The sequence below is a fragment of the Serinus canaria genome, chromosome 1 (assembly GCF_022539315.1).
Source record: "Serinus canaria isolate serCan28SL12 chromosome 1, serCan2020, whole genome shotgun sequence".
NCBI lineage: Eukaryota > Metazoa > Chordata > Aves > Passeriformes > Fringillidae > Serinus > Serinus canaria.
The window spans coordinates 15,510,793-15,536,915 of record NC_066313.1 but is presented as its reverse complement, the minus strand read 5'-3'; the positions used below and the strand labels follow the sequence as shown (position 1 = coordinate 15,536,915).

The window sequence follows — 26,123 nt, the reverse complement described above, 5'->3', positions numbered from 1 at the left end:
GAGCTAGGCTGATTTGGATGGTCACCCCACAGAAACACACGCACATGGAGAGAGCTCTCTCTCCTAGATACACTGGATTGCAGAAGAGCACTCCCTGTCAAACTGGTCCAGTTGCAGAGATGGGAAGTATATGGAGGCAAACTCAGTGATATCAGGAGACAGGGGTAATGGCAATAGCCAGAGGGGCAAACAAGGTCTTGGCATTCATCTCTGACTCTCAGTATCGCAGGAGCTGTCTCTAAGGCAGAGACTTGTCACTAACACTGGTGCACTCCACAACCCCACAGCAGCTCCTAACTGCAGGAGTTTATGAGAATGAACCTTCAAATTGGTCCCAAACTCCCCAAACTGTGCTGAAACTGACCCTCCTACTAGTTATCGAGCCTTGGAAAGCAATCTGGTGGAGGAAGACCCCATAACTGTGCTCAGCAGGTCTGGGATGTCTTCTATTCCAATCCTTCCACTACAATTCTGTGCAATGTGCTCCTGCCTGAGCAGGGAAGTTGGTCCAGATGACTGGTGTCCCTTCCAGCCTGAATCATTCTGTGACCCTGCTGAAAACATGGGAGTGAGACAAGTACCTTGGCAGAGGCAGACCAAGCTGCTTCTGTGCCATGAGACAGCGTAAAGCACCAGGAGTGCTCAGTAAGGGCAAGCAGCAATCAGAACAGATGAATGAAGTAAGGGGAGTCTGTGGGAGAGGAGCTGCAGAGATTAGCCACTCCTAGGCATTGGCATCAAGGAACTATATTTGCTTACAGAATGAAAAATGTGCTCCATAAACATTCGACATGGACTAATTTCTATGGCAAGCCTTGTCTTCACAAATAAAGATCATGATCAAGACAGGTGAGATTACACACTGCTGGGGCTGGCTGCTCCATATACATTAAAGAGACAGTGATTCCCCCCCCGCCCCCCGCCAAAACCCACCTGGGTCTGTGCAGTGACCAGTGGGGCATGTTCCTGACTTCTCCAAATGATGACATACTCGAGGCTAGGCGTGCTTTCATTTCTGATGGAGGGTTTGTTTGGCTTTGCCCTGGATCTATCAATAATGGCTCTCCAATATTGGCCTAATCCCCCTGTTAATGGCTTTGACGACTTGACTAATTGCTGCAATAATTGATAGAACCCGACTCCTATAACTGGTCGATTCCAACCTCAAGTACCGGCAGCAATAAAATATTATGCTGCCATAAATAACAGTATCACTTGGCTTGCTAATAGAAGGTAAAAGTGGCCACTGGTCTGTCGGTGCCCTGGCTGACCCCACTCCACAGCCCCACCTCCTCTCCTGCCCTCTCCCACCCTGTGCCACAGGCTGCAGCAGTATCCAAGGGGACGTCAACCTTCCACGACTTAATAGAAGGCAATTTGTCACCTCCCACTCGCTGTCTGTAGCTGGAGATGGACACCTGGGCAGCACCTCAGGCTGTATGAGCCCGTGGCCTCCTCCCACCCTCCATGCTCATATTAGAAGGCCCCGGCTGATAATATTTGATAAATAGCGTGGGGGTTTTCTCCCTGCACCCGCCCAGCATTGTGGCGCTGCAGCAGCTGCAGAAGGTCACTCATTGGGGAAATATGTTTCTGTCAGTGGGATCGAAAAAAGTTTAGTGGAGTGACAGGCCTCAATTTTTCAAATTTTATTAACTCCATCCTCTTAACAATTTGTCTTGAATTCCTTCAGATTCTGGATAACTGTCAATAGAGCTGGCGACGCAGCATTTACTGGTACTTAGGTCCCCCACTGCTGTCAGGGTAGGGATGGGGATGGCAAGAGGAGGGAGAGATGGCAGGAGGAAAAGGCGAATGCTAAAGGGCACAGACAGAACCTGGAGGAACATCCCAGTGATGATCCCTGTGTCCTCGGCAGCCCCAAGACCCTGCTCTTGTCACTCCATCCTGTCAGGGCAGAAGACTAGCAGATCTGAGCCTGCTGCAGCCAGAACAAGGTTCACACTTCTAACAGACAGGACACGGCACACAGTGGCATTGGAGCCTCATACAGACAGCCAGAGAATGACACTGCTCCGAAGTGGACAGATCACAGCTTAAGAAAGCCCTGAGTACTGGCACAAGGAAAGGACTCTTAAGGACCTTGTTTCACAGCCCAGCCAGATGGTGTGAAACCTCCTGCTCCTGGGCATACCCACAGGCAGCCTGTCTGAGTGTCTGGATCCTGAGCTGTTCCCAACAGTGGGTGTGGGGACAGAGAACTGGCATGACACAGTCCCTGTCTGATGCCACTCCAGAGGTCCTGCCTGCAAATGAGCTGGGCAGCAGCAGTGGCCTGTGGTGACCTGTGTTACAGAAAGACAAGATGCCAAAATGTTCAATGTCTCCTATCTTCCTTCTTTGGTGTCCAGAAGGTACAATATGGTGGAGGTGGAAACTGAGGGCTTGCACAAGTCTCTGGCACGGAAGACTGCACTGCTTCAGTCACGAAAGTCAGGGAAAGCCATCCTCCCACTACAAAGCCATTCAACAAGGACAGAATCACAGAACATTTTAGGTATGAAAAGTCCCCTGAAACCATTGAGTCCAACCATTCCCTGCGCACAGCCAGGGTCACCACTAACCCACGTCCCCAAGTGCCACAACTACATGGCCAACCCTTTCAGGCATGGGGACTCCACCACTGCTTTGGGCAGCCTGTGCCAGGGCTGGACAACCCTTCCAGGGAAGGAATTTTCCCCATATCGAACGTAAACCTCCCCTGGCACAACTTGAGGCCATTTCCTCTTGTCCTGTCTATCATTTGTTATCTCACAGAAGATACAAATCCCCACCTATATAATACAGCCACAGCATAAAGCCACTCTCCCCAGTATATAATGGGAGGAGTTTGAAGTCATTTTCCCCACTATAAAACCATTCATAGAATCACAGAATTTCTGACTGGTTTAAGTCCAAAGGGACCATAAAGACCATTTATTTCCAACCCTCCTGCTATGAACCGGGGTGCCGTTCTCCCCATTATAAAGCCATTGAATGAGTACAAAGCCATTTTCTCCAGTATAAAACAATTTTCTCCAGTATAAAGCTGTTCTCTCCAATATAGTACCCCAGCACTGAGTTTGTCCTGAGTGGAGGGTCTGAGCACACTTGGCTTCTGGGCAGGACAGGTACAGGCAAGCCTGGGTACAGAAAGCAAGGGTGGAACCTTGAGGGCACTTCTCTCTGCTCCTCATGGCACTGCAACCAGGAGTACCTCAAAATCTTTTACCAGGCTCTGTGAGCACCCATTCTGCCTAGGTCCCTGCCTTGGACCCATCCTGTGCTCCAGCGCACTGAGGGGACTTTGGGAGCATCCCTTTCCCTGCAGCAGACTCTGCTGGATCCAATATCCCAGAAGTGAGCAGGAAATAAACTCTTTTTTTCTGTTGAAGGGAACTAAATCCCAGAAAGAGGATCCTGGAAGTACCAAAACCATGGTGGTTGCTGCTGAGGATGCTGGAAGAGGACACACTGAACGGCCATCACCTTAGACCAGGATGTCCCCAAGTGCAACATCTACACATCCGTTAAGTCCCTCCAGGGATGGGGACTTCACCACTGCCCTGGGCAGCCTGTGCCAGGGCTGGACATCATTTTCAGGGAAGAAATTTCCTCTAATATTCAACAAAAACTTCCCCTGGTGCAACTTGAGCCTGTTTCTTCTTGTCCTGTCACTTGTTGCCTGGGAGAACCTGGCTACAACCTCCTTTTGAGTAGTAGTAGAGAGTTAGAAGGTTCCAACTGAACCTCCATTTTTTCCCATGAGGGGCACAAAACTGACCCCAAGATCTGAGGTGTGACCTCACCAGTGCTCAGTACAGGGATCAGTCACTGTCCTGGTCCTGCTGGCCACACCTATTGGTGACACAAGCCAAGATCCCCTTGGTCTTATTGTTCACCTGGGCACACACATTGCACCTGCACCATCTCCAGTTCCACACATCAAGCACTGCCTATTGCACAGCCCTGGGCTGGCAGCAACCCTCACAGAGGTCTAGGGAACAAGATCTGTTATCCTTTGGACGGGTGGCCTCACTCTCAAAACACAAGAAGCCTTCCAACCTAAATTTGTCCAGCCAGATTGGATGGGTCTTAGAGCAACCTGTTCTAGTGGAAGGTGCTCCTGCCCATGGCAGGGAGTTGGAACTGGATGAGTTTAAGGCCCCTTCCAATCGAAATCAATATGTGATTCTGCGAAGGAAGTATTTAGACTTAACTAAGAATTAGACGTTTCTGGGGTAGAGTTTACATGGAAGAGCAGATACCCAGAGCTCTGAGATGAATGTCAGATGCTGACAAGGGCAGGTTGCAATCAGCAAGGAGAGGTTCTCTTGGAGGTGCAGCCTAACCAGTGGTCCCAAACCTTGAGAACCAGACTGAACACAAATCTTTATGTACTTGGACAGAGACAACAGTCTCAGGACCAGGGTGCATAAGCTGGAACAGAGGCAAAGGAGGAGTCTGGTCAAAGCAGCATGTAAACTGGATTGCAGGATAGGACTGAGCCCCACTGGTGGAGTGGTGAGGTCAGCTATTAAAGACTGGAAAAAAAATGAAGGTAAGAAAGGCAATCATATGAGCCAGTGACACAGGATTAGTACAGAATGAAATGCCCTGAACAAACAGGGAAAATGCAGCATGAAGGTCACCCCTCTGAGACACTGAAGGGCACTGCAACACACAGAAAACTAGCCCAGGGACTGCAAGGATAAAGAGCACAACACCAATAAATTGTTAAACTGGTGGAAACCAGAGACTAAGAGCTCTGGTTGTCAGAAAGTTTCCAAGACAAGATGCAAGCCTTAATTCAGCCTTGGACAAAGCAAAAGCCTTTCTCCAAACCTCAGCTCCTAAGTACCACACTGCAGTGGGACACATGTTCATGCTAGACTTCCTCACCAGAAAATCCAGCAAAGAATCCACGGCCAAGGAGCTTTGTACCACAAGGGGAAAACATGGATCTTGCTCAAAAGAAAGCAGCAGCCCACCAGCAGGTAACTGTTAGAAGCATGGAAATAAAGACTGAAGAAACCCATGATATTTATTAATGTTCTTATCATAAGAAGAGTTAGGACCTTCTCCTAAAGGGGGAAACCACATCATCATCCTTTCAAACCCAAGGTAGATGAAGAAAATCCAATGAAGTGTTTGCTTTTGCAAATTAAATGTAAAAAACCCACAGGTAAAAAGGGATTGAAAAGAAGCCCCTTCTTTAGGAAAGAAAGTTAGGACGTCTGAGCCTTATTAGAAGCTGGAAGTCAGCCTGAGACGGTGAGTTTCCATAAGTGATAAAGATCAAGGCCAGGCTGGACAGGACTTGGAGCAACCTGATCTATTGAGAGGTGTCCCATTCATGGTGAGGGTTTGTAACAAGATGAGCCTGGAGGTCGCTTCCAATCCAAAACTATTCTCTGATTCTACAGCAAATGGGAAAATTGCAACAGAAGAAATAGGGCAAGAATGAATTAATGTTTTAAATGTGTGCACCTTTCACTCTTGCTTTATTGGAACCTGAGTGCAATTTGGTCTATGCCTACTTGACAACTGCGTGTGAAAACAATCCACCTGACTCCTGACGCTTGTTTTGTAAGGTAAGAGAGAGGAAAATACAAAATCATACTCTTCCTATATATCCATCACCCTTTCTCCATATACCCATGTGTGCAGAGCTCTTAAGATCATGCCAAACATGTTGTCACTGTCAAGTTTGTCCCCAGAAACATTTCAAGAGGGATCTGTTTACTCCCCTGCCCTAAGGGAAAACTACTCCTAAGTGCTTCAACACAGACAGAAATGTGCTGGCACTTTGGACTCTTATTGCTCTCACCACAGTGGGATGCTGGATGCCTTGATGCTGGGATATGATTGGTTTCTAAATCCCAGTTTCATAGGATTTTAATTACTGGTCTGGCATGGTAGGGAGTGGAACTGGCTGCGGTCAGACGAAGGATCGATATGCCGGCCCAGAACATATTGAGCCTCGGCACTCGCAGATGCTATTGCACTATTTAATCATCTTTTGCAAAATTTACAGTGCAACAGAAGGAATCAATACAGAATTTATCCGATTCCCTTGTAAATATGAGCATGGAGAGGGAGAGAGGATGTCAGGCACTCTGGCATGACAGCTGGTCAGGGCAGCAAACCACCACAACAGACCACCCAGGACAGCTACCACGCCTGTGACTCACCAATAAGGGCCCAGCCAGCCACTGGGACTTGCATTCCTGGGGACAGCTGCACCACAGTGGCTGCATTTGTATGCTCTGACCTGCTTGTAAGCTAAACCTTGTCCCAGCCACTCTAAAAGAAAAATGAGACGAAGCCACATAGGTTGTGCAGAGCCTTACTCTGCACAGTGTGGTTTGCAGAACTTGTCATACAGTCATAGAATTTTCTGGGTTGGAAAAGCCTTGCCAGACCATCAAGTCCAACCACTCCCTCAGCACTAACCTGTGTCCCCAAGTGCCACACCCACAAGGCTTTTAAATCCCTCCGTGGATGGGGACACCACCACTGTCCAGGGCAGCCTGTGCCAAGCCTGAACAACCCTTTTGGGGAAGAAATTTTCCCCATATCCAAATTAAACCTCCCCTGGCACAAATCGAGGCAGTTTCCTCTAATCCTGTTGCTTGTTACCTGGGAGAAGAGCCTGACCCCCACCGGACTCCACCCTCCTTTGAGGGAGTTGTAGAAAGTGAGGAGTTCTGCCCTGAGCTCTTTTTACTGCGGTAACTGCTGACTGCAGAAAAACCTCAATGTTACTTTCTCTGGATGTGTTAAAACCAAAGCTCTCTCCTCTCTAGAAGTGGCTGCTGGGGACCTGAGAGCCTACTCTCTACGGATATCCTTTACTCTCCCTCTAGAAGAATGGACCCTTTTAATCTGGGATGCAACAGAAAACACTCCAAGATATATTAAGCAGTAGTTAATAAGATATTAATTGTGTTAGAAAAACCCAATTAATTAGAACCTGATTTTTCCGGAGAATACCATAAGCACTTTTGCTTTCTGATGTCCAAAGCCCATCCCTTGCAATGCTGGCTCCATAATCTGTTTACCCATCACTCACTCTACTCACAAGATCTGCAATTACATTGGACTGAGGAGATGAGTGCACAATATTATGAACAAATGCACTGGGCTAAATTTACTAGCAAATCGAGTTCAGCAGACCAGGTTATTGCAGCTTCAGCTAAAATGTTTTCACAAATGTATGTTCATTTCTTCCTCTCTCTCTTTCACATCTAATTAGAGATGAGAGACTGCAAGATTGCTGAAGAGGACTTTTGGACGAGGGCAAGGAGTGACAGGACAAGGGGGAGTGGCTTCCCATTGACAGAGGGCAGGGTTAGATGGGGTATTAGGAAGAAATTCTTCCACATGAGGCTGGCGAGGCCCTGGCACTGGTTGCCCAGAGAAGCTGTGGCTGCACCACCCCTGGAAATGTTCAAGGCCATGTTGGATGGGGTTGGAGCAATCTAAATTAATGGAAGGTGTCTCTGCCCATGGCAGTAGGGTGGAGTGAGAAGACCTTTAAGGTCCCTTACAACCCAAACCATTTTGTGATCATGTGATCTCCCTGTGGATGTATTGCAGGAGGCATTTCCAATGCAGTAACAGCCTGGTCAGCCTGTGTGCTGGCTCTTGGAGCTGGGAGCAGAGAGGATGATTCCTGAAGATGGGAAATAGAAAGGAGGGCAGTCAGGGATGAGGAGAGCACTGGGGAGAATGGGGGACATATGGAGCCTGCTCAGGTTTGGCAGGAGGGCTGGTGTTGGTTTCTGTAGTGAGGCTAGAGAGAGGGGAAGTCCCACGAACTGGCATGGGCCAATCTCTGAAAGAAGGAACTGCTCTGTTTTTAGGCAAGGGTAAGAAATACAAGCCCCTACCCACCTAAGTGCAGCAGCAGAGTAGTGCACTGCCACACAACCGTGTAGAAGCAACACTTCCACACATCAGCAGATGACAGTTCAGACAACCCCTTGCTACAGGCACACACACACCCCCCAAACACACCTTGGAAAAACTCTTGGAAATTAATTTTGAGATCCTAGAAAAATAGCAGCTGAGCTGCTACACACCAAGGGAACCTTGCTTCTACGCTTCTTCCTGTGCCTATTTTCTCAGGTGTATACATAGGCAAGTGCTCACAATATTCTGATTTTGCATTTTGTAAGTTCCAGCCTAAGACAGTTCCTGCAGCATCTTCTTCTGTGCTCTGTCTAGTGTAACTTTAATTTACTGAAAGGTTACCACAGCTATGACAACTCTTCCTAGTACAAGGCTGTGAAAAGGGAACAGTTTCTCATGCTGGGAGAAGGGTCATTTACCTGCAGGGCAAATCCCTGAGCAGCAGCAGTGCTGTCCCTAGCTCTGAATCACAGAATCACAAGATTGTTTGGGCTGAACAGACCTTAAAGCCCACCTCAGTCCACTCCCCTGCCATGGGCAGAGACCCCTTCCACAAGACCCAGTTGCTCCCAGACCTATCCAACCTGGCCTGGAACACTCCCAGGGATTGTGCAGCCACAGCTGCTCTGGACAACCTGTGCCAGGGCCTAACCACCCTCACAGGGAAGAATTTCTTCCCAATATCCTGTCTAATCCTGCCCTCTCTCAGTGGGGAGCCCTGACTTGTCCTGTGATTCCATGCACTTATCCAGAGTCCCTATTCAGCTATCTTGGAGCCTCTTTAGGCACTGGCAGGTGCTCCACTGTGGCCCTGCATCCTTCTGTTCTCCAAGGTGAACAACCCTAGCTCTCCCAGCCTTTCTCCAGAGCAGAGGGGCTCCAGCCCTTGAACAATCTCCATGACTCTGGACAAATGAATCAGTGCCTCCCTGCATTTCAGCAACAGATTCTGGAGCAGAACCATTTGTAGAAGGGAGGTTGATGTTGGCTATGCTCCATGGCAGGGTTACGCCATTGCCAGAAAGCTGCACCTTTTAATACTGGCTATTTCACTTAAATTCTGACATAATAAAAGCTCCCTCTTAAACAAGGGGATTTCTGTCACCAGCAAGCTGGTGACCCTGCCTGCCTTCCTCTGAGCCAAACACAAAGTCCCTGGAATCAATTGTGCCTGCAGTAGCAACTGGTGCACTCTGCGGATGCGAGTGCTCACCCACCCCTTCCCCAAACACCGACATTTATGGTGTCGCCTCAGGTCAGGGGACTGTGAAATGTCACCAACAACTGTCCGAAAGGACAACAGAGCTGCCACTTCATCTCGCGGTCTGCTGGGCACACACATGCTGACCAAAGGGCTATAAGGTCCTGGAAGGGTCAAGCGAGTCACTGAATGGGCCACAAAAGGCTAGGGATGTGGGGTGAGGGGCAAGTGCAGGGGGCTTCCCTTAAAAACAGCAGGGGGGTAGGGAAGTGGTTGGAGCAGAGAGGGGCTGGGCAGTTAATGGCTTTGGCCCGAGGGCAGAGCACCAGCGAGAGAAGTTAGAGGGAGAGTAAATGAAGAGTTAGTAAAAGGCAGGTGTAGGGAGAGATCAAGGGGAGCCTGTTCCATGTCAGCAACCAGGAGCCACCCTGTGTGCGATGTCAATGGCAGCACAGGGGCATTACCCTCACAAAGGGCTGAACGGTGTTCGATCTCCACACGAAAACCCTTGGCCATGTATTCATCCCAGATTACACTGACGAGGATGCAGGGATCCCCCGCTTTGTTATCGCGTGGGACCGGGAGGAGGGGAACGCCTCCAGTGAATGCCCTGAAATACTCCTATCATGCACCCATCAGGAAATTCCAATTCCAGCACCCAAAACTTGCTGAAAGGGCAGGGAAGGGTCTGCTGTCACCCCAGCAGCTCAGAGTCCACCTGTCAGAAAGCTGAAGTTTATTACATTTAGCAAATAATCCTCATAAACCTGCATCCTAAACCATGACTGCAAAGGGCAAGTGGGTATTGCGGACGGTGAACAGGGATTATTAATCTGAGGAGCACTGTGAACTCAACCTTGGGAGGGGCTCCAATGGCAATTCCACATCATTGCCAAATGGAGATTCCCACCGGTGGGTTGCTGTCTCCAGGATCTGAGCACTGGGACATGCTCTACAAGACAAGGATTTCCAGTTGGAAATAAACTCTGAAGTTCTTAAACAGGATCCAAAAGGATTTCTGTGGGGCTGGACTAAGAACGGAACAGTGATGAGTGACCATCACATCCTCTGGCTAAGTTCTGAATTTTTACTTTGATTTCACACAATCCTTCCATTTGTACCCAAACAAACACAGTCCCACAGATTGTTAAATGCTTTTTTTTCCTGAGATCCAAGGGAGTTCTTTCAAGCTGAGACACTTTGCTACTAACAAAGAACTCTCTGTGGGCACCAGACAGAGAAAGGGCCATTCACAGGGATGGAAGTGGCTCCAGGACAGATACAGAAATATCTCTGGAACAAAAAGAACAGTTGCCTCTGTGCAGTGAGGCCTGGATTGGAAGAGTACTTAGAGCTAAGTAGGGCACAACTGGAGAAATAAGGTAGACTTACTCCTTACAATGATTTATTCAGGATGGAAATATTCTTTAGTGCCAACTTCAGTTATTCGCACCCATCTTTTACCTGTACTTAGGGTAACCAAGGAGCTGCCCTGGTACTTTCAATCAACTGATAAGATGTGTCATGCAAGGAGGCCTTCCAAGGCAGAAATGAGAAGCAGGTATCTTTGTAGAAAATGCTATTCCAGGTGATTCTGCCCCTCTGCCCCACTCCAGTGAGACCCCACCTACAGTGCTGCCTCCAGCTCTGGGGTCCAACAACAGAAGGATCTAGAAATGCTGGAGTGAGTCCAGAGGAGGCCACAGAGGTGCTTTGAGGGCTGAGCCCCTCTGCTCCAGAGACAGGCTGGGAAAGCTGGGAGTGGTCAGTCCAAACCATTCTGTGATTCTATGATTCACACCATGACATATGTCAAACACTGTCCAGCCTCCAGTACAGACTCTCTGCACAGATCTGTTCCCAATACTGCTGTGACAAGGACTTTTCCAGCCCTTCAACCCCACTGCCACTCTCTGTAACACTCCAGAGTCCCTTGCACTCTCCTGCAAAGCCCTTCCAGGTCTGTACATTCACAACCCGGTGCTCAAGCAGGTAAAGCCCGCTCCACTCTGCTCCGCTCCTCCTGTGGGCATCCCTGCCCACAACTGTGGGATCCCAGAGGTCTTGTTGGAGACCTTCTGACCATCAGCGCCCATGGCCAAGGGACCCCTGAGCAGGTGCTGTTTGATCATGCAACAAACATGCAGTGAGTGATGCTCTGAGACTCTGTCAGGTTCTGTGTTCATGCAATGCCCACACATGCTGTGAACACCAAGGGGGGCTTCTATATCAGAAAAATGCAGTGGACCCCACTTGAGGGGGGCAGTATTTTTGTCTGAAGACTTCTCAGTCACCAAGTCCACAGAGTTCCACAGCTTCCTGAGCAGCTGCCTGCTTTTTCAGCTCTCTTCCCTGCAAGGAGCCCTGCCTTTGCAATAGAATTTCTTTCATTGGTTCCTCTGATTTTGGGTTAATTTATGGCCAAGAGCTGGGGTTCTGGTATCTGTAAGGCTCCTAGAGAAACCTTGACCTGGAGTTCAGTGCTACAGAATCTCACCCTTTCACTCTTATATTAGTATTTGTGAAAGATAATAAGCACATAATACAGATGAGTATCAAGGTTCAATGTTGCCACAATTAATTTTCCTCATCCCATCTGGGGACGTTTAGCCATCACAGGATGCTACTTTCTATTATCTTTTTAGCTGCTTTCTTAAAGAGTGAGCCTTATGAGACCACATCATACCATTACATACTTGTCTACTTCCCTAGAATTAACTTCTGAGATGCCCAAACCACAAAGACTACAACATTCCTCAAATATTTGCAAAAATCAGCATCTGGCCAACCAGACCCTAGTGAGCCTGTCTCTGGTAGGGCCAGGCTGTGACAGGTGACCACTTTATGTTCCACCTGGCAGAGGCTGCTGGCAGCATACACCTGAGGCAGGTGTATGCTGCCAGCAGGGAGTATGCTGATGCAGGGACAGCATTGCTGTGGCTGGCTCATCTCCAGGTGACCTCGGGGACATCGCAGGAGGAAAGCTGTTGAAATTGCTGGAGGAGAAGGAATGCTGGGGACAAAAGACATCACATCTGGACAAAAGCAAAACTATAGACCAGCTTGGTGGTCTGACACACTGTGCATGTGCAGGTACACACTAAGCAAATGTCAGCTTTGGGGAACAGCACAAGAGTCACAAATACCATCCCAGAAGGAACAGCAGGAGGGTACATATAGAAACCGTTGCCAGGGCAGCACATTCCTGTTCCGTTGGCTAAATGCATCTTCTCATTCTACTCCACTAGTGCTGATAAGCTTTTTCCCCATGAAGACAGCTAAGCACTGAACAGGTTGCCCAGGTGAGTATACAAGAGAAGACAGTGAAGCAGGCTCTGTGAGGAGAAGGGCCCTGTGATTTAAGCAGGAGGACCAGTAACTGCATAAGCTAATTCCGACCAATTCTCACAAGAGCTGCATTGCCCCGGTCCCACAGTACTTGAGCTTCCCCATTTCATCTGGGTATCAGCACCTATCCTGTGCCTTGTCTACAGAGCAGGTCCATTCCTGGCAGAGCAGGGACCCTTCCATTCCACAAAGGGACATGATGGATATGACAGATGGCCTGAGTAAATACTGCAGGTGGGAAATGAAAAAATACTAAGCAGAGACCAGTGGGGGCATGTGGGGCACCCAGTCCAGCTCTGGGGCTCCCAGCATTAGACGGGTGTGGAGCTGCTGGAGTGAGGACAGAGGAGGTCACAGAAGCTCTCCAAGGGCTCTCTGGAGATGGCTGAGAGAGTGAGGGGTGTTCAGCCTGGAGAAAGGAAGGCTCCAGGGAGACCTCAGAGCACCTGCCAGTGCCTGAAGAGGCTCCAAAGGAGCTGGAGAGTGCTCCAAGAGCCTGGAGTGACAGGACAAGGGGGAGTGGCTTCCCAGTGACAGAGGGCAGTGTTAGATGGGATATTGGGAAGAAATTCTGCCCTGTGAGGGTGCCAAGGCCCTGGCACAGGCTGTCCAGAGAGGTTGTGACTGCCCCATCCCTGGAAGTGCTCCAAGCCAGGTTGGATGCAGCTTGGCACAACCAGATCTAGTGAAAGGTGTCCCTGCCCATGGCAGAGCGTTAGAATTGGATGATTTTTGAGGTTCCTTCCAACCCAAACCATTCCAAGATTCTATGATTCCCTGGATGTTTAACTGCAGGAGGAAAGGGAAAACTCAATGACTAAGGTGAGAAGAGCCACCAAAATCACATGGAGAAAAAACACTGGAAATTAACGGGAACACAGAAACTAAAAAGTAAAGAGATGAAAGCAAACAGCAAATCACACCAAACTGTGACAGTGACAGAGTGCGGCCTGTGTCTAAACCTGACAGTTTTGTAGGATGATCTGACTCAGAAGTGCTCCTGGCCCATGAGCTGGATAGAACTACAAAACTCACCTGCATCCAGCAGCAGCTTGACTGTCAGGTAGTCATCAGCCAGAACTGCGTAGTGTAGAGCTGTGCAGCCCTTGAAGTTGGCTCGGATGTTGAGACGGTTGTTGAAGTCATCCTCTCGGGTGACAAGGACTGCAGGCGACAAAGAGTGAAAGCTCAGCTCACTGACATAACTACAGAACTGCTCATATGGATGTGGAGCAGCAGCATGGACCCACCACCCCTCACCAGGCAGGAAGCTTCTAAAGGGCTTTGTGACCTTTTCTGGGACTACCAGGACCCCAGTGGATATTTCTGGTGGCCATTGCCCCCACTCCACTGAGATGCAGTAGAGATAAGGACAACATGGTTTCCATGTATCCCAGTGACTGCCTAAACAGTGCCCAGGCAGGGGAGGGGGTGGGTGGAGAACACCTGAGTGAAGACCTCAGCCTTTTTCCAGCCATTTATTGTAGGGTAACGGCTTGACTTGGAAGAAGCCTTAAACCTCATCTGGTTCTACCCTCCTACCATAGGCAGGGACACCTTCCATGAGACCAGGCTGCTCCAAGCTCTGTCCAACCTGGTCTTGAACACTTCCAGGGATGGGGCAGTCACAGCTTCTCTGGGCAACCTGTGCCAAGGCCTGGGCACCCTCACAGGGCAGATTTTCTTCCCAATATCTAATCTAAATAACGTTTTTAACAAACAGAAGGGAAGTTGTGACAGGAATGAATGCTGCCCCGCTATGGCTTGACCTTTAAGCAAATTCTTGATTTTTGGAGTTTCTAGCACATAAGTCCCTGTGTCTCAGCAGGGCATGGCTCTGAAGGAAGGGTCTGCAGCACCACTGCTCTCCTGCAGCTGGTTTAAGGATTAGGCTTTAGAAAACCTGGATTTTAAACTCTTTGCCTTAGCCATCAGCAAAAAAAAAATAAGACGGAGTGACTTTTTACAGGGGCAGATAGTGACAGGACCAGTAGGAATGTCTTCAAACTGACAGTGGGCAGTGTAAGATTGAAAACTGGAAAGAAATTCTTCCCTGTAAGGGTGGTGAGACAAAGGCACAGGTTATCCAGAGGAAGGCCCTTAAATACCTGTCCCACCATGGAGCATGAGTGATGGTGGAATTGGCATGTGTTGTCTCCATTCAAATGAACACCACCCACCGGTGGGCCAAATTCTGCTCCTGGAGGTGCGTCCAACTCCTTGGTGAAAGGGTCTGGATCTAAAACTCATTAGACCCAGATCCAGGGACAGGGAGAGCTCCCAAGTGCTCTTATACTGTGCTATGGCAAAGCAAGCAGAGCTGGAAAATGGATGGGCCGCAGGGACTTCTTCACCGTCCCTCCTAAGAGCCATCAAAAGATTTCTAGGAGATTCAAAAGTTCAGATGAGAGAAAATACTGTGATGAATACCTGATGCTGTCCAAGCCCAGCATCTCCACTAATGAACCACAGTCCCTCCAGGAAGATCAATTAATGCCCTGGCTCCTTTCCTTCCCTGGGTCCTTTCTCCAAGCACACAGGGTGAGTATGTATATTTATTTGTCGTCATTTCCTACCCAGGGAGGAGCAGGATAATGAACTGCGTGCGTCAGGGAAGATGAATCTGAGATACTAGGGAGCAGCGCAGTAAAGAGATTAAAGTGTTATTATTGTTGGTTTTTTTCCCCCATGGTCCGTTGTGACAGCTCGGCCGTCATCTGTAAAAAATGTCTCTGAGAAAGATAATCATCGGAAACTCAATAAAGCGTCAGGGGAAGCCTCGTCCACCATCCATCACTGGGTGCCTGGAAATTTTCAGCCCTCTGTCTCCCTTCCTGCCATCCATATAAATGTCTGTAATATATTTTGTGCAGTGGTTGTGGAGCACACCCTCTTGATTTGGATGTTTTTATGAAAAAATATTTATACACGAAATATGTAAATGTCTAAAAAAAAAGAAAAAAACAAAGGCAGTTTCTCTCTCTCTTTTTAAAAACACAACTGAATTTATTCTTTTTAATAAAACATGTCAACCAAAGAATTAATGCAACTTCTCATGGAGTGGCCTTATCTTTTCTTCACCCCAAAATATATAACATTAGAGAGGGATGAATGCAGACAAAAACAATTAACTTTCTTGGTTGATACACTTTATCTTAAATAAAGTCTATGTACATGCATTATGTATTGGCATTCTATTGCTCATTTTTTAATGCAGTTTCATACATTTTACATTCCCTGCTATAGGGATATGATCTATGTATACTCTCTCTCCCATCAAGAAGTATGTCTGCTGCACGGGTGGGTCACAGTGAGGGATGAGAGCAGGGAGCTTTTAAAAATACAGAATAATGTCCTGTCAAAGCTGTCACCTCACGGCTCCATCTTCTTAACTCAACCTGTGCTTTATGAAAGGTTCAAATATTACACCTTCATTAGGCTTTCACAGAGCTTAGCACCAAGTCAAAAGCACAGACAGGCCCGTGGATAATGTCACTGTGCTTCAGTAGCATCCATGGTGTGGCTGCCTGACGAGGGAAGTGACCCTGTGCTGGGTGCTCTGAGGCCACACCTGGGCTCAGTTCTGGATGCCTCACTCCAAGAAGGACATTGAGGTGCTGGAGCATGTCCAGAGAAGGGCAATAGAGCTGTGGAATGGTGTGGAGCACAAGTCTGGTGAGGAGTGGCTGAAGGAGCTGCAGTGGCTCAGCCTGGAGAAAAGGAGGCTCAGGGGGGACTTTCTCACTCTCCTCATCTCCCTGACAGGAGAGTTGAGCCAGGTGGGGGTCAGGCTCTGCTCCCAAAGAACAAGGGACAGGACAGGAGGAAATGTCCTCAAGCTGTGCCAGGAGAGATTCAGGATGGATATTGGGGAAAATTTCTTCATGGACAGAGTTGTTCAGCCCTGGCACTGTCTGCCCATTTGCGGAGGGTTTTAAAAGTCATGTGGATGTGGCACTTGCAGACACAGTTTAGTGGTGGCCTCAGCAGTGCTGGGAGAATGGCTGGACTCTACGGTCTGGACGGGCTTTTCCAACTGAAATAATTCCATTATTCTATTCTATGACTCTATGACTCAGGCTCTGCAAACCATGCTGTACAGACTGAGGCTCTGGACAAACTGTGTGATTTCCTCCCATTTTCCACCCAGAGCATCTGGAACAAGGTTTAACTTCCAAACAAGTCAGAGCACACAAAAGCAGCCACTGTGTATGCAGGCGTACCTGGGAATGCAAGTCCCAGTGGCTGGCTGGGCTCTGGCTGGGCTCTGGCAGGGCAAGGGGGATGTCTGGGAAACATCCCATGGGCTGCCAGTTCAGAGGTAAGGTTGGTAGGCCAGCATAGCGCCTGGATAGAGAAAAGGCTTCTGGGATGGGGAAGGAAAGACAGGGACATTTTAGGAGGGGTTGAGTCCTACTATCATTCCTGCCAGCATGAGGAACAGAAGAATCTCTGAACATGCAGCTGGGTGCTCCAAAGCACAGCTGGGCACCTAGAATCCAGACATATCCTGATAATCATAAAACCAAGAAAATTTTACCACCATTTACTGTCATGAAAAGTAGAAACCATCTGGGAAATTTAAATAGGTCTGAATAAACAAAGCAGGTGTCTGAGAAACCTGGCCTAGTGGAAGGTATCCATGCCATGGCAGGGGGTTGGACTGAATGGGCTTTAAAGGTCCCTTCCCACCCAAACCATCCCATGATTCTATGATTTTGAGTCTGCATCAACCAATGATAAGGATAATGAAGGGCTGAGCATGGAAACTGAGATCTGCCAAGAATATCCATAATGAGATGACATGACTCAGCAGAAAATGACCTTGTTTCCATGGAAAGTCATCTAGGGCTGAGAGTTGATACTGATGCCTGCCCAAACCCAACTGTAGTCACTGCAAGCACTTGCATCATTCAGCTTTATTTCAATTGGCCAAGTCTGCCTGCATTTCACAGCTCCTAATAAGATCAGGATTAAGGCTGCTGGTGGAATACACTGCCCTGAACCCTTCCCCTTCCCCAAGATGTGGCTGCATGTGAGTCAATGGAATGACATTCCTATCTATGACTTTGTATTTTGCTCTGGCTATATAAAACCAGTTTATCTCTAGTAAATTGAAGGACTGCTTCTATATAATTTCTATGTAATGTTTCTTTCTTCTTCAGACACACATTCACCCAAGTGCCATCAATTACTTTGCATTTAAATGGAAGAAGATGAAACAAACTCTAAAAAAGCCCCACGAGGTCAGATCAGGAAACAAAATGTTGGGACCTGAAAAGCAAATTTCGGTAGCTACACACAAGCCATCTTACCTTCCAAGGAATGGAGACCTTTTTCTTTGGCAATCTCATACACACTGCTGAAATCATCCCCAAGGTTTGGATCTGCATTAGCTGTGAGCAGAGCCTTTACCACACTGTCACAAAACAGAAGGAAAGTAAGGTAAAAGTAGTAGATGAGGAATTGAAGCCCTTCAGAGACTGAGGAGTGCTCAGAAAGCCCTCTTCAAATATTCCTGGGAATGTTAACATTCCAGGGAAGTTAACCCACAACAATAACTGAACATTTCATCAAATAGAGCTCCACCAGCATAGGCTAAAATGAATGATATGGGGGAGGGACTGGAGGAAGGGGTGACACTGTAGACATATGCAATCCTTCTGAGGTGACAAGCAGAGAACATGCTTCTAGCACAAGGCATATTCCTAGACACAGACCTTTGCTCCAAGGCCACCCCTGTCCCTGCAAAAAGGAAGATTACTGTACCACTCTGCAGATCAAGTGAAGCAAAACTACATTGCTTTTGGGAGGCAACTGTACAGTACCTGCACCTCTGATACTAAAGGGGCCATCCTGCCATAAGAAGTGGCAAACAACTTCCACAGCAAGCAGTTCAGAGGAGGCTCTGAAGATAATCAGAGGGCTGGAGCACCTCTAGAAGACAGGCTGAGAGAGTTGGGGGTGCTCAGCCTGGAGAAGAGAAGGCTCCAGGGAGAACCTTAGAGCCCCTTAGGGCCTAAAGTCTTTCCCCAGGCTCCAAAAGTCCTGGGGAAAGACTTTGGACAAGGGCCTGGAGTGACAGGACAATGGGAATGGCTTCCCACTTACAGAGGATACACTGGATATCAGGAAGAAATTCTTATCTGTGAGGATGGTGATGTCCTGGCACAGGTTGCCCAGGGAAGCTGTGGCTGTCCCATCCCTGAGAGTGTTCCAGGCCAGACTGAGGCTTGGAGCAAACTAGTGGCAAGCGTCCCTGCCCATGGCAGGGGGTGGAATGACATGGGCTTTAAGACCCATTCAGCCCAAACAATCCTGTCATTCTATGATTTGAACTTTAGAGCCCTGTTAGACACTGGAAGGGGCCCTAAGGTGTCCCTGAAACCTTCCCTTCTCCAGGCTGAACAACCCCACCTCTCCCAGCCTGTCTCCAGAGCAGAGGTGCTCCAGACCTTGGAGCACCTCCTTGGCATATCCAAGCTTCACTCCACTTCACCTTGTCACTCCAGCAGCTTCCCATACTTCTGAGGTTGGAACCCAGAGCCAGATGCAGCTCTGCAGGTGGGGTCTTGTCAGAGTGGAGCAGAGGGTCAGAAGCTTCTCCCCTGCCCTGCTGCCTATGGAGCAGGGGATCAGTCCAGGACATGCTGGACTTTGAGCTGGCAGCAAATATTGCACCTTATGAACACGCTGCAGTGGGACATGGGATGCACTGCCGAGACCATTCAGGTGTGGAAGTCCTCACCCTCTGCTTCTGAATCCAAACAATCATCAGGTCAGAATTAAATTTCTCACTCCTTCTGAAAGCAGCTTAAAGCCAGTTAATTCTTAATTTTTTTTTCCAGCATGCAGGCTTCCCATGACAACTAGACAGTAACTCATTTGTTAGCATTCATCACCAGTGACATGGCTCACAGACTGACAGCGATGTGCGCCACAGCCTGACATGTACCTGCAGGCTGTGGCTTGTCAAGTCACATCTGGAATTTAACTTAAGCTCCTCTTCCATTTACCCTGTAAATGCATTAGCAGAATCAAGGGTGGTTATCTTATTATTTGAGCATGGTATAGCAGAGGCCAGCTCTTTACTAGCACTGGGACACTTCTCACCACCTATAAAGTCACCTCTAGTGAGCACAGCCCCAAGACCAGGGGCAGGACATAGCATCATGGAATTGTTTAGGTTGGAAAAGCCTCTAAGATCATTGAGTCCAACTGTTCCCCCAGCATGTCACTCACTGATACCTGGAAAATATAACAGATCTTTCCAACAGTAAATATAAAAGCAAATCTTTACTTGAAAGCTTTCAGGTACACAATGTGGTGAAAACTGCATGTGGTATAGTAACTCTACAGTTTTTATAAGGTTAGTTGATTAGTGTGCTTATCATATACTGTCCAATTAAAAGGTGAGTTGGTTAGGCAATAATTGCTGGACTTTTGCTCCACTGGAAGCATTCCAGAGGTTTCTTCTACCCCACTTCCATTATGTCTGGTCCAGATTCTGACTGGAAAAGAGTATGTCCTTGTAGCTGGTTCTCTTCTTGGAATAAGACTAAACAGTACTTAGGAATGTGTTTATAAGGTTACCTTATCATTCCTAAATGTAGGGAGGAAAGATAGGAAAAATACTAGAAGCTACAGCTATGCTTTAGCAATCTACAAAGATACAGATATATAAAATATATAAAAAGCTAAAAATCTTAGGCATCTTTCCCCACTAAACTACATCCCTATATCAAACGTCCAAAATGTTTTTAAACCCTTCAAGAATGGGAGCTCCACCACTCCCCAGGGAAGACTGTACCAGAGCTGGACAACCCTTTTGGGGAAGAAATTTTCTCAATAACCAACCTAAACTTCCCTTGGTGCAACTTGAGGCTGTTTCCTGTTGTCCTGTCACTTGTTACCTGGGAGAAGAGACTGACCCCCACCTGGCTCCACTCTCAGGCAATCCTTGTGAGCATACAGAGCTCATTTACATCTGTACTCCATTTATATCCATATTTCATTTATATCCATATTTTGACAATATTGTTTGTTCTATAATATTTAGGTTGAGAGGTTCTGGCTCTTATTCCGCAAACAGCAATTTCCAATTATGGCCCTTCCCCTTTTCAGTCATCAGAAGCTGCAATGCACAAGTTCTTGAGTGGATATTCCCAATATCCCATCTAACCCTGCCCTCTGTTAATGGGAAATCACTCCCCCTCATCCTGTCACTCCAGGCCCTTGTCCAAAGTCCCTTTACAGGTGGTCTCTTGGAGTCTCTTTAGACACTGGCAGGGCCTTAAGATCTCCCTGGAGCCTTCTCTTCTGAACAGCCCCACCTCTCTCAGTCTCTCTCCAGTCCCTGGAGCACCTCCATGGCCTCCTGTGTACTTGTTCCAATAGGCTGACATCTTTCTTGATGTCAAGAAAGACCTCACCTTCTTTCAGACATCAGCAGTGGAAGCCACAAAGCCCAGAGCAGCCTTTCATCACAGATGTGCTCACTCTCTACCACACAAATCTCTTCAATGAGCCTGAGTTTTCTCTCAGTTCACTAAGTAGTTTTGATTTTGTTTGAAGGGTCAGTGTGTGAGATAACCCACAATCTTCAGTACAGTGCCAGTGAGACAACCTCACTGTGTCATCCTCAGGCCTCTATGGTAGTGCACCCCCTGCCCACCTCCAGGCCACACTGATCTGAGAACAGACAATGTGATGCCAGGGAAAATACACTGATCCAAATATCTGCTCCATGTTCAGAAGAGACATATCTACACTATCTTGCTACACTGCTCCTTAAGGCTGTATCAGCGAGGACATCCCATGTAGGAGTGCCACAACAAGCCCACAGATCTTTCTGGACTACCTTAGGAGCCTTGATAAGGAACAGGGCACAAAATGTATCCTGAAATTCCTTCAGCAGCTCTAGGAAGGGCTGCTCAGCATGCCTAGCTCCACTCCCACCTCTGCCTCAGAACCTGGACCTTTACCACTGCCCTCTATGGCTGCAGCAAAATGCAAAGCAGGGAAGTGGTCTGGCTGCAAGAAAAGCCCTGTGAAGCCAAGTGTGTGGCCTGGGACATCCAGAATAGATGTGGCCACAGGCCACCCGCCCAGGCTCTCTCACTTCTGGTCATTAGGTAGGATAGACCTACCCTGAGCATCTGTCTGGCACTGCACCATCTGTCAAAGACTGTGGAACAGAGGGAGATGCACCACATCCAGTCTTTTTAGTTGGGAAAGCTCTAGCACACGTCACTGATCTGTGCAAAGTTCTTCTGGAAGATCGTGCTGTATTCCTCTGGAAACATCCTGCATCTCCAGTACTTGGTGCTACTGTGGTCAACCCAGTCATCAAGAGAACTGCATCAAAGACGCTGCATGAAAGCAGGAGGTGCAGGATGAAGATGGCAGGGCAGGTTATGTCCTGCTGTTTTATGGGACCTGTATTGACAACCTCCGTACTGCTAGAGATGGACATCTACCTACTAAACAGAAAACATCATAGACTCATGGTTATTAAATCCCTCCAGGGATGGGGACTTCACCACTGCTCTGGGCAGCCACTGCCTTGGCAGTGACAGGGCTGGACAACTCCTTCAGGCAAGAAATTATATGCTTCAATTAAGCCTTTGATGATCTTGCCCTAGCAGCTGGCTTACTGTGATTCTTGCAGTCAGGTTTTCCAGCATCCCCACCAGGCAGCTAAGCCTCATGGATCACTCAAGTCTTTGGAAGCACAGGTTCTGATATGGTCAAACCACCCTTCTTGGACCCCATTCTCATGGCTACCAAAGAGACCCTTCTACTTCAATTTTAGCACACAGGCTATGATATACCTCCAGGTCCCTGAATGTGCCTCATTTTAAGGGAAATGATCCCAAGTCCCAGTGTAGGACTTTAATCCACAATATTGCGGACCATGAGTGAGCTAAAGGTACCGAGCAAGTAATATGGTAAAACAGGATTTGTCATTTTGCTCATAATTCCATCCATCTGCCTTTTGTGCCCTCAGTGACTACACTGAAATGAGCGTTCTTCTTCCCATCTACTCTGTCAGATACTACCTCCATGCGCTCTTGGATAGCCCTGTCCTTTTCATCTGCTGCCTAGGTGTTCAGAATTCTTCTCTGGGAAGTGACCTTCTGTGAGAAGTTGAGCAGAAGACCACAACTGCTAGATGCAAGGTGGTCTGAGAGTGGTGTAGCAGGTGATGGTGGCAGAAGTGAGCAGGGTGGAAGCAGAGCAGGGTGCTCTGCTCTCCCTGTGAATTACCCTCTGTACCATATTCCCTGTGGTAAGAAACATTTCCATAGCTCTTATGATGGCTGGGAGGCTCAAGTTTAATAATAAGCACTGATATCATCACTTCCTGGCAAAATCTGCTGTGCCAAAATACTGGCACTAGTCTAATAACAACACATCACGCATCCAGCCTGCATCTCCAATCATCTTTCAATCACATCTCCTGCTTTTGGGATGTGCTGACCCCTCCAAGCATTTGTCCATCAGCTACACTCCTGGAATCACAGCTATTAATTGCATTTATCCAATTTGCAGGTAATGGGACATTCAAGCAAGTAACCCTGTAGGAAAGGGAACAGCGCCATGAAAATGCAAAGGAACTGTGCTCAGCGATGCAAAGCATGTGAATGTTCCTGGAAAAGAGGAAGGGACTTGCAAAATCTGGTGATTCAAGAGGCTCCAAGGGAGCCAGAGAGAGACTTTGGACAAGGGCCTGGAGTAACAGGACAAGGGGGAATGACTTCAAAGTGACAGAGGGCAGGGTTAGATGGGATATTGGGAAGAAATTCTTCCCTGTGAGGGTAGCAAGGCCCTGGCACAGGTCGCCTACAGAAGCTGTGACTGCCCCATCCCTGGAAGTATTTGAGACCTGGTTGGATGGATCTTGGAGCAACAAGGTCTAGTGGAAGGTGTCCCTGCCCATGGCAGGGGGATTGGAATGAGATGAGCTTTAAGGCCCTTCCAAACCCACACCATCCCATGGTGAGTGAGTTTCAAATGAAGGATTCTCTGGCCCATACACTTTTTGTGTCCTTCCTCTTGCTGTGAGACACTGGAGCAGAACAACACCCTACACCAGATCCTAGAAGGAGTGGGATGCCACTGTCCACCTGGGCTGTTCCAGCTCCCTCCATAATTCACCTGGGTTCAACAGCCTCAACAAGCTGAGTTTTAATTTGCTGATCAAGTTTTGATTGGATTAGAGGCAGAGCCTATTCATCAGCATGAATATAAATCTAAATTGACCCTGGTGATGACTCAGAGGGCAATGCTGAGCTAGAGCTGGCTGGGCAGTTCAATCGATTGGGGAAAGTGCTTTCTGCTTGTAATGGCTGGACTAACATATTGTTCAATAAATAAATACATAAATACAATACAGGGGGTGGGGAAATCAATGGTGAGATGGTGGGAGGTGACTGGGGCTGCGTCAAGAGAGATGTTATGCCTGGACCACCGCCGGCAGCTGGGGTTGGTGAACCAAGAAGCCTGGTGATCCCCATGACCGTGTGTTATCAGCACAATGCAAACGCCTGGCTGGGTTTTGATAGGCGGCTGCCCTGGGCTCTGGCAGGAGCCACATGTCCTGCCTGGACACAAAGAAGATCCTTGTGTGGTTATATCTTAACTGTAAAACTCAGCACAGCAGGAGGGCTGGGAGGAACTGTTGCTCAGATGAAGCTAAATGTGGATATGTGCCTTCCCAGGAGCATGTTTACATCTATGGATGGCACAGAAAGCCAGGCAGCCGCAGCAACCCCTTGCGCTGTGATGTGTTATGATTAACCCAGATGAAAATGATTGACTCCTCAAAAAAGAATAAAAAGGGACTATGGAATAAAAAAAAAAAAAAAAAAAAAAAAAAAAAAAGGGAAAAACCCAAATCTTCAAGGGTGGTAATTGCTATTTTCTTCAGTTTTCTTTAAGAGTGTGATATGGGTGAATCATCTTTCAGAGGCCTGGTGAAAGCACACAAGGGAGTTGAGGAGTGTTAAAAGCCCTGCTCCCTGACTGGAGCAGTAAGAAAATGCGAAGAGAAGCCATTTCTGTGGCCTGGAGAGGTGGAGGAACCTGCTAAACTGACAGTATCACATTGTGCCCGAGTTGCAAGACATCAGAGGGTGTTCATTCCTGAAAACAGGGATGCTCATGCCCCGGGGTCTGAGATGGGGGTGCTGCCAAGGCAGAGGTGTGAGCAACAGCCGAAGGAACAGCCAAGTGGTCACTGTTCATCAAAAACACCCAGAAAGGGAATGGCTGAAAGTCAATACCCCAGTTTGTAGGATTAGGCCCTCCAAACGTTCTGTCATCACAGCTGAAACCCACGCCCAACTCCTCAGCTCTCTGACAGGTGACACATTGGGCACTATCTTCTTCCAAAGGTACTCAGATATTTCTCCAGCTCCACTGCAGACAGCTCTGAATGACTTGCCTAAAGTGAAAGGAGTGAAAAAACCCCCATGGAACAGATGTATGTACCTAATATAGATAACAAGACTGCACCAGTTCATCATGTCACTGCCTGTAGACAGGGAACAGCTCCAGATCAGTCACCCTTCACCAATCTCAGAACAAACCCACTAGAATATCACAGTGCATAAGCAATTGTCATTACCAATGACAAACAGCCACACCGTATCTTCAATGCACATGTGGATGAGGTACAGCTCCCAGCAATGTACATGGAGGCAAGGAACAAACTACTTCCTGACTCTTCTCCCTAAAGGAGGGCTGGAGGAGGGTGAGGGATGGGTCAAGGCCATGCTAGCCCAAGCCCTGCTGGTTCTGGCTCCACGGAAGAGCCTTTAATGCACATCTCCTTTGATCTTCACAGAAAGGCAGAGAAGGAAAAGGAGAGCCAAGACTCAGGGAGGAGTCACTTGACATTGGTCATTACCAGAAGAAAAGTGTTGAGAAGCAAAGGTGAAGAAATGCAAAGAGATCCAGACCTGAAGAGGAAGGCAGAAGAAGAAAGGGTGTGCAGGAAGTAAAAGCTGCAAAAAGAAAATGAAGATGAGTAGATGATGTGGGGAAGAGTCAAGAGGAATTTGGGGGCTAAAGCCCCCAGTGAAACAGGAAGACAAAGCTCAACATGTCCTGACAGTGCACTGTCAGAAATCCATGCCCTGGGCTGATCCCACAGCATGGACAGCAAAGGAGGGGGCAATTCTGACCCACTGCTCCTCTCAGGTGAGACCCCACATGCAGTGCTGCCTCCATCTCTGGGCCACCCAAAATCAGAAGGATGTGAAGCTGCTGGAGTGAGTCCAGAGGGGAGCAAAATGACACTCTGAGGGCTGGAGCACTTCTGTCCAATTAAAACATGGGTATTGCTGCTGCTGCTACTGTGAAAGCATTTATGGAGCTTTGCACAGGCTTGAACTGCATTCTGAGAAAGGAATCCCTGTGAGTGCACCCAGGTGCTCCTCCCCACCACCTGAGCCATGCAGAAAACTTTGGAAGCCCTAAAATCACAGAATCAGAGAATCATTAGGTTGGAAAACCCCTTTGAGATCATTGAGTGCAATTGTTCCTCCAGCACTACCAAGGCCACCACTAAACTTTGTCCCCAGATGCCACTTCCATATGACTTTTAAATCCCTCCAGGGATGGTGACCCCACCACTGCACTGGGCAGTCTC

General features: G+C 48.0%; 1 protein-coding gene across 2 annotated transcripts in view; it reads right to left on the bottom strand.

Annotated features, from left to right (window-relative positions):
* Positions 1–26,123, bottom strand: part of CLPB (caseinolytic mitochondrial matrix peptidase chaperone subunit B) — a 73,765-nt gene that overhangs the window by 28,616 nt on the left and 19,026 nt on the right. For both annotated transcript variants that reach the window (XM_009095420.4, XM_050974283.1), the window contains exons 4-5: positions 17,782–17,885; positions 13,502–13,630 (exon numbers count right to left, since the gene is read on the bottom strand). In XM_009095420.4, the coding sequence (XP_009093668.4) occupies positions 13,502–13,630; positions 17,782–17,885 (233 nt within the window). The remainder of the gene's footprint in view (positions 1–13,501; positions 13,631–17,781; positions 17,886–26,123) is intronic.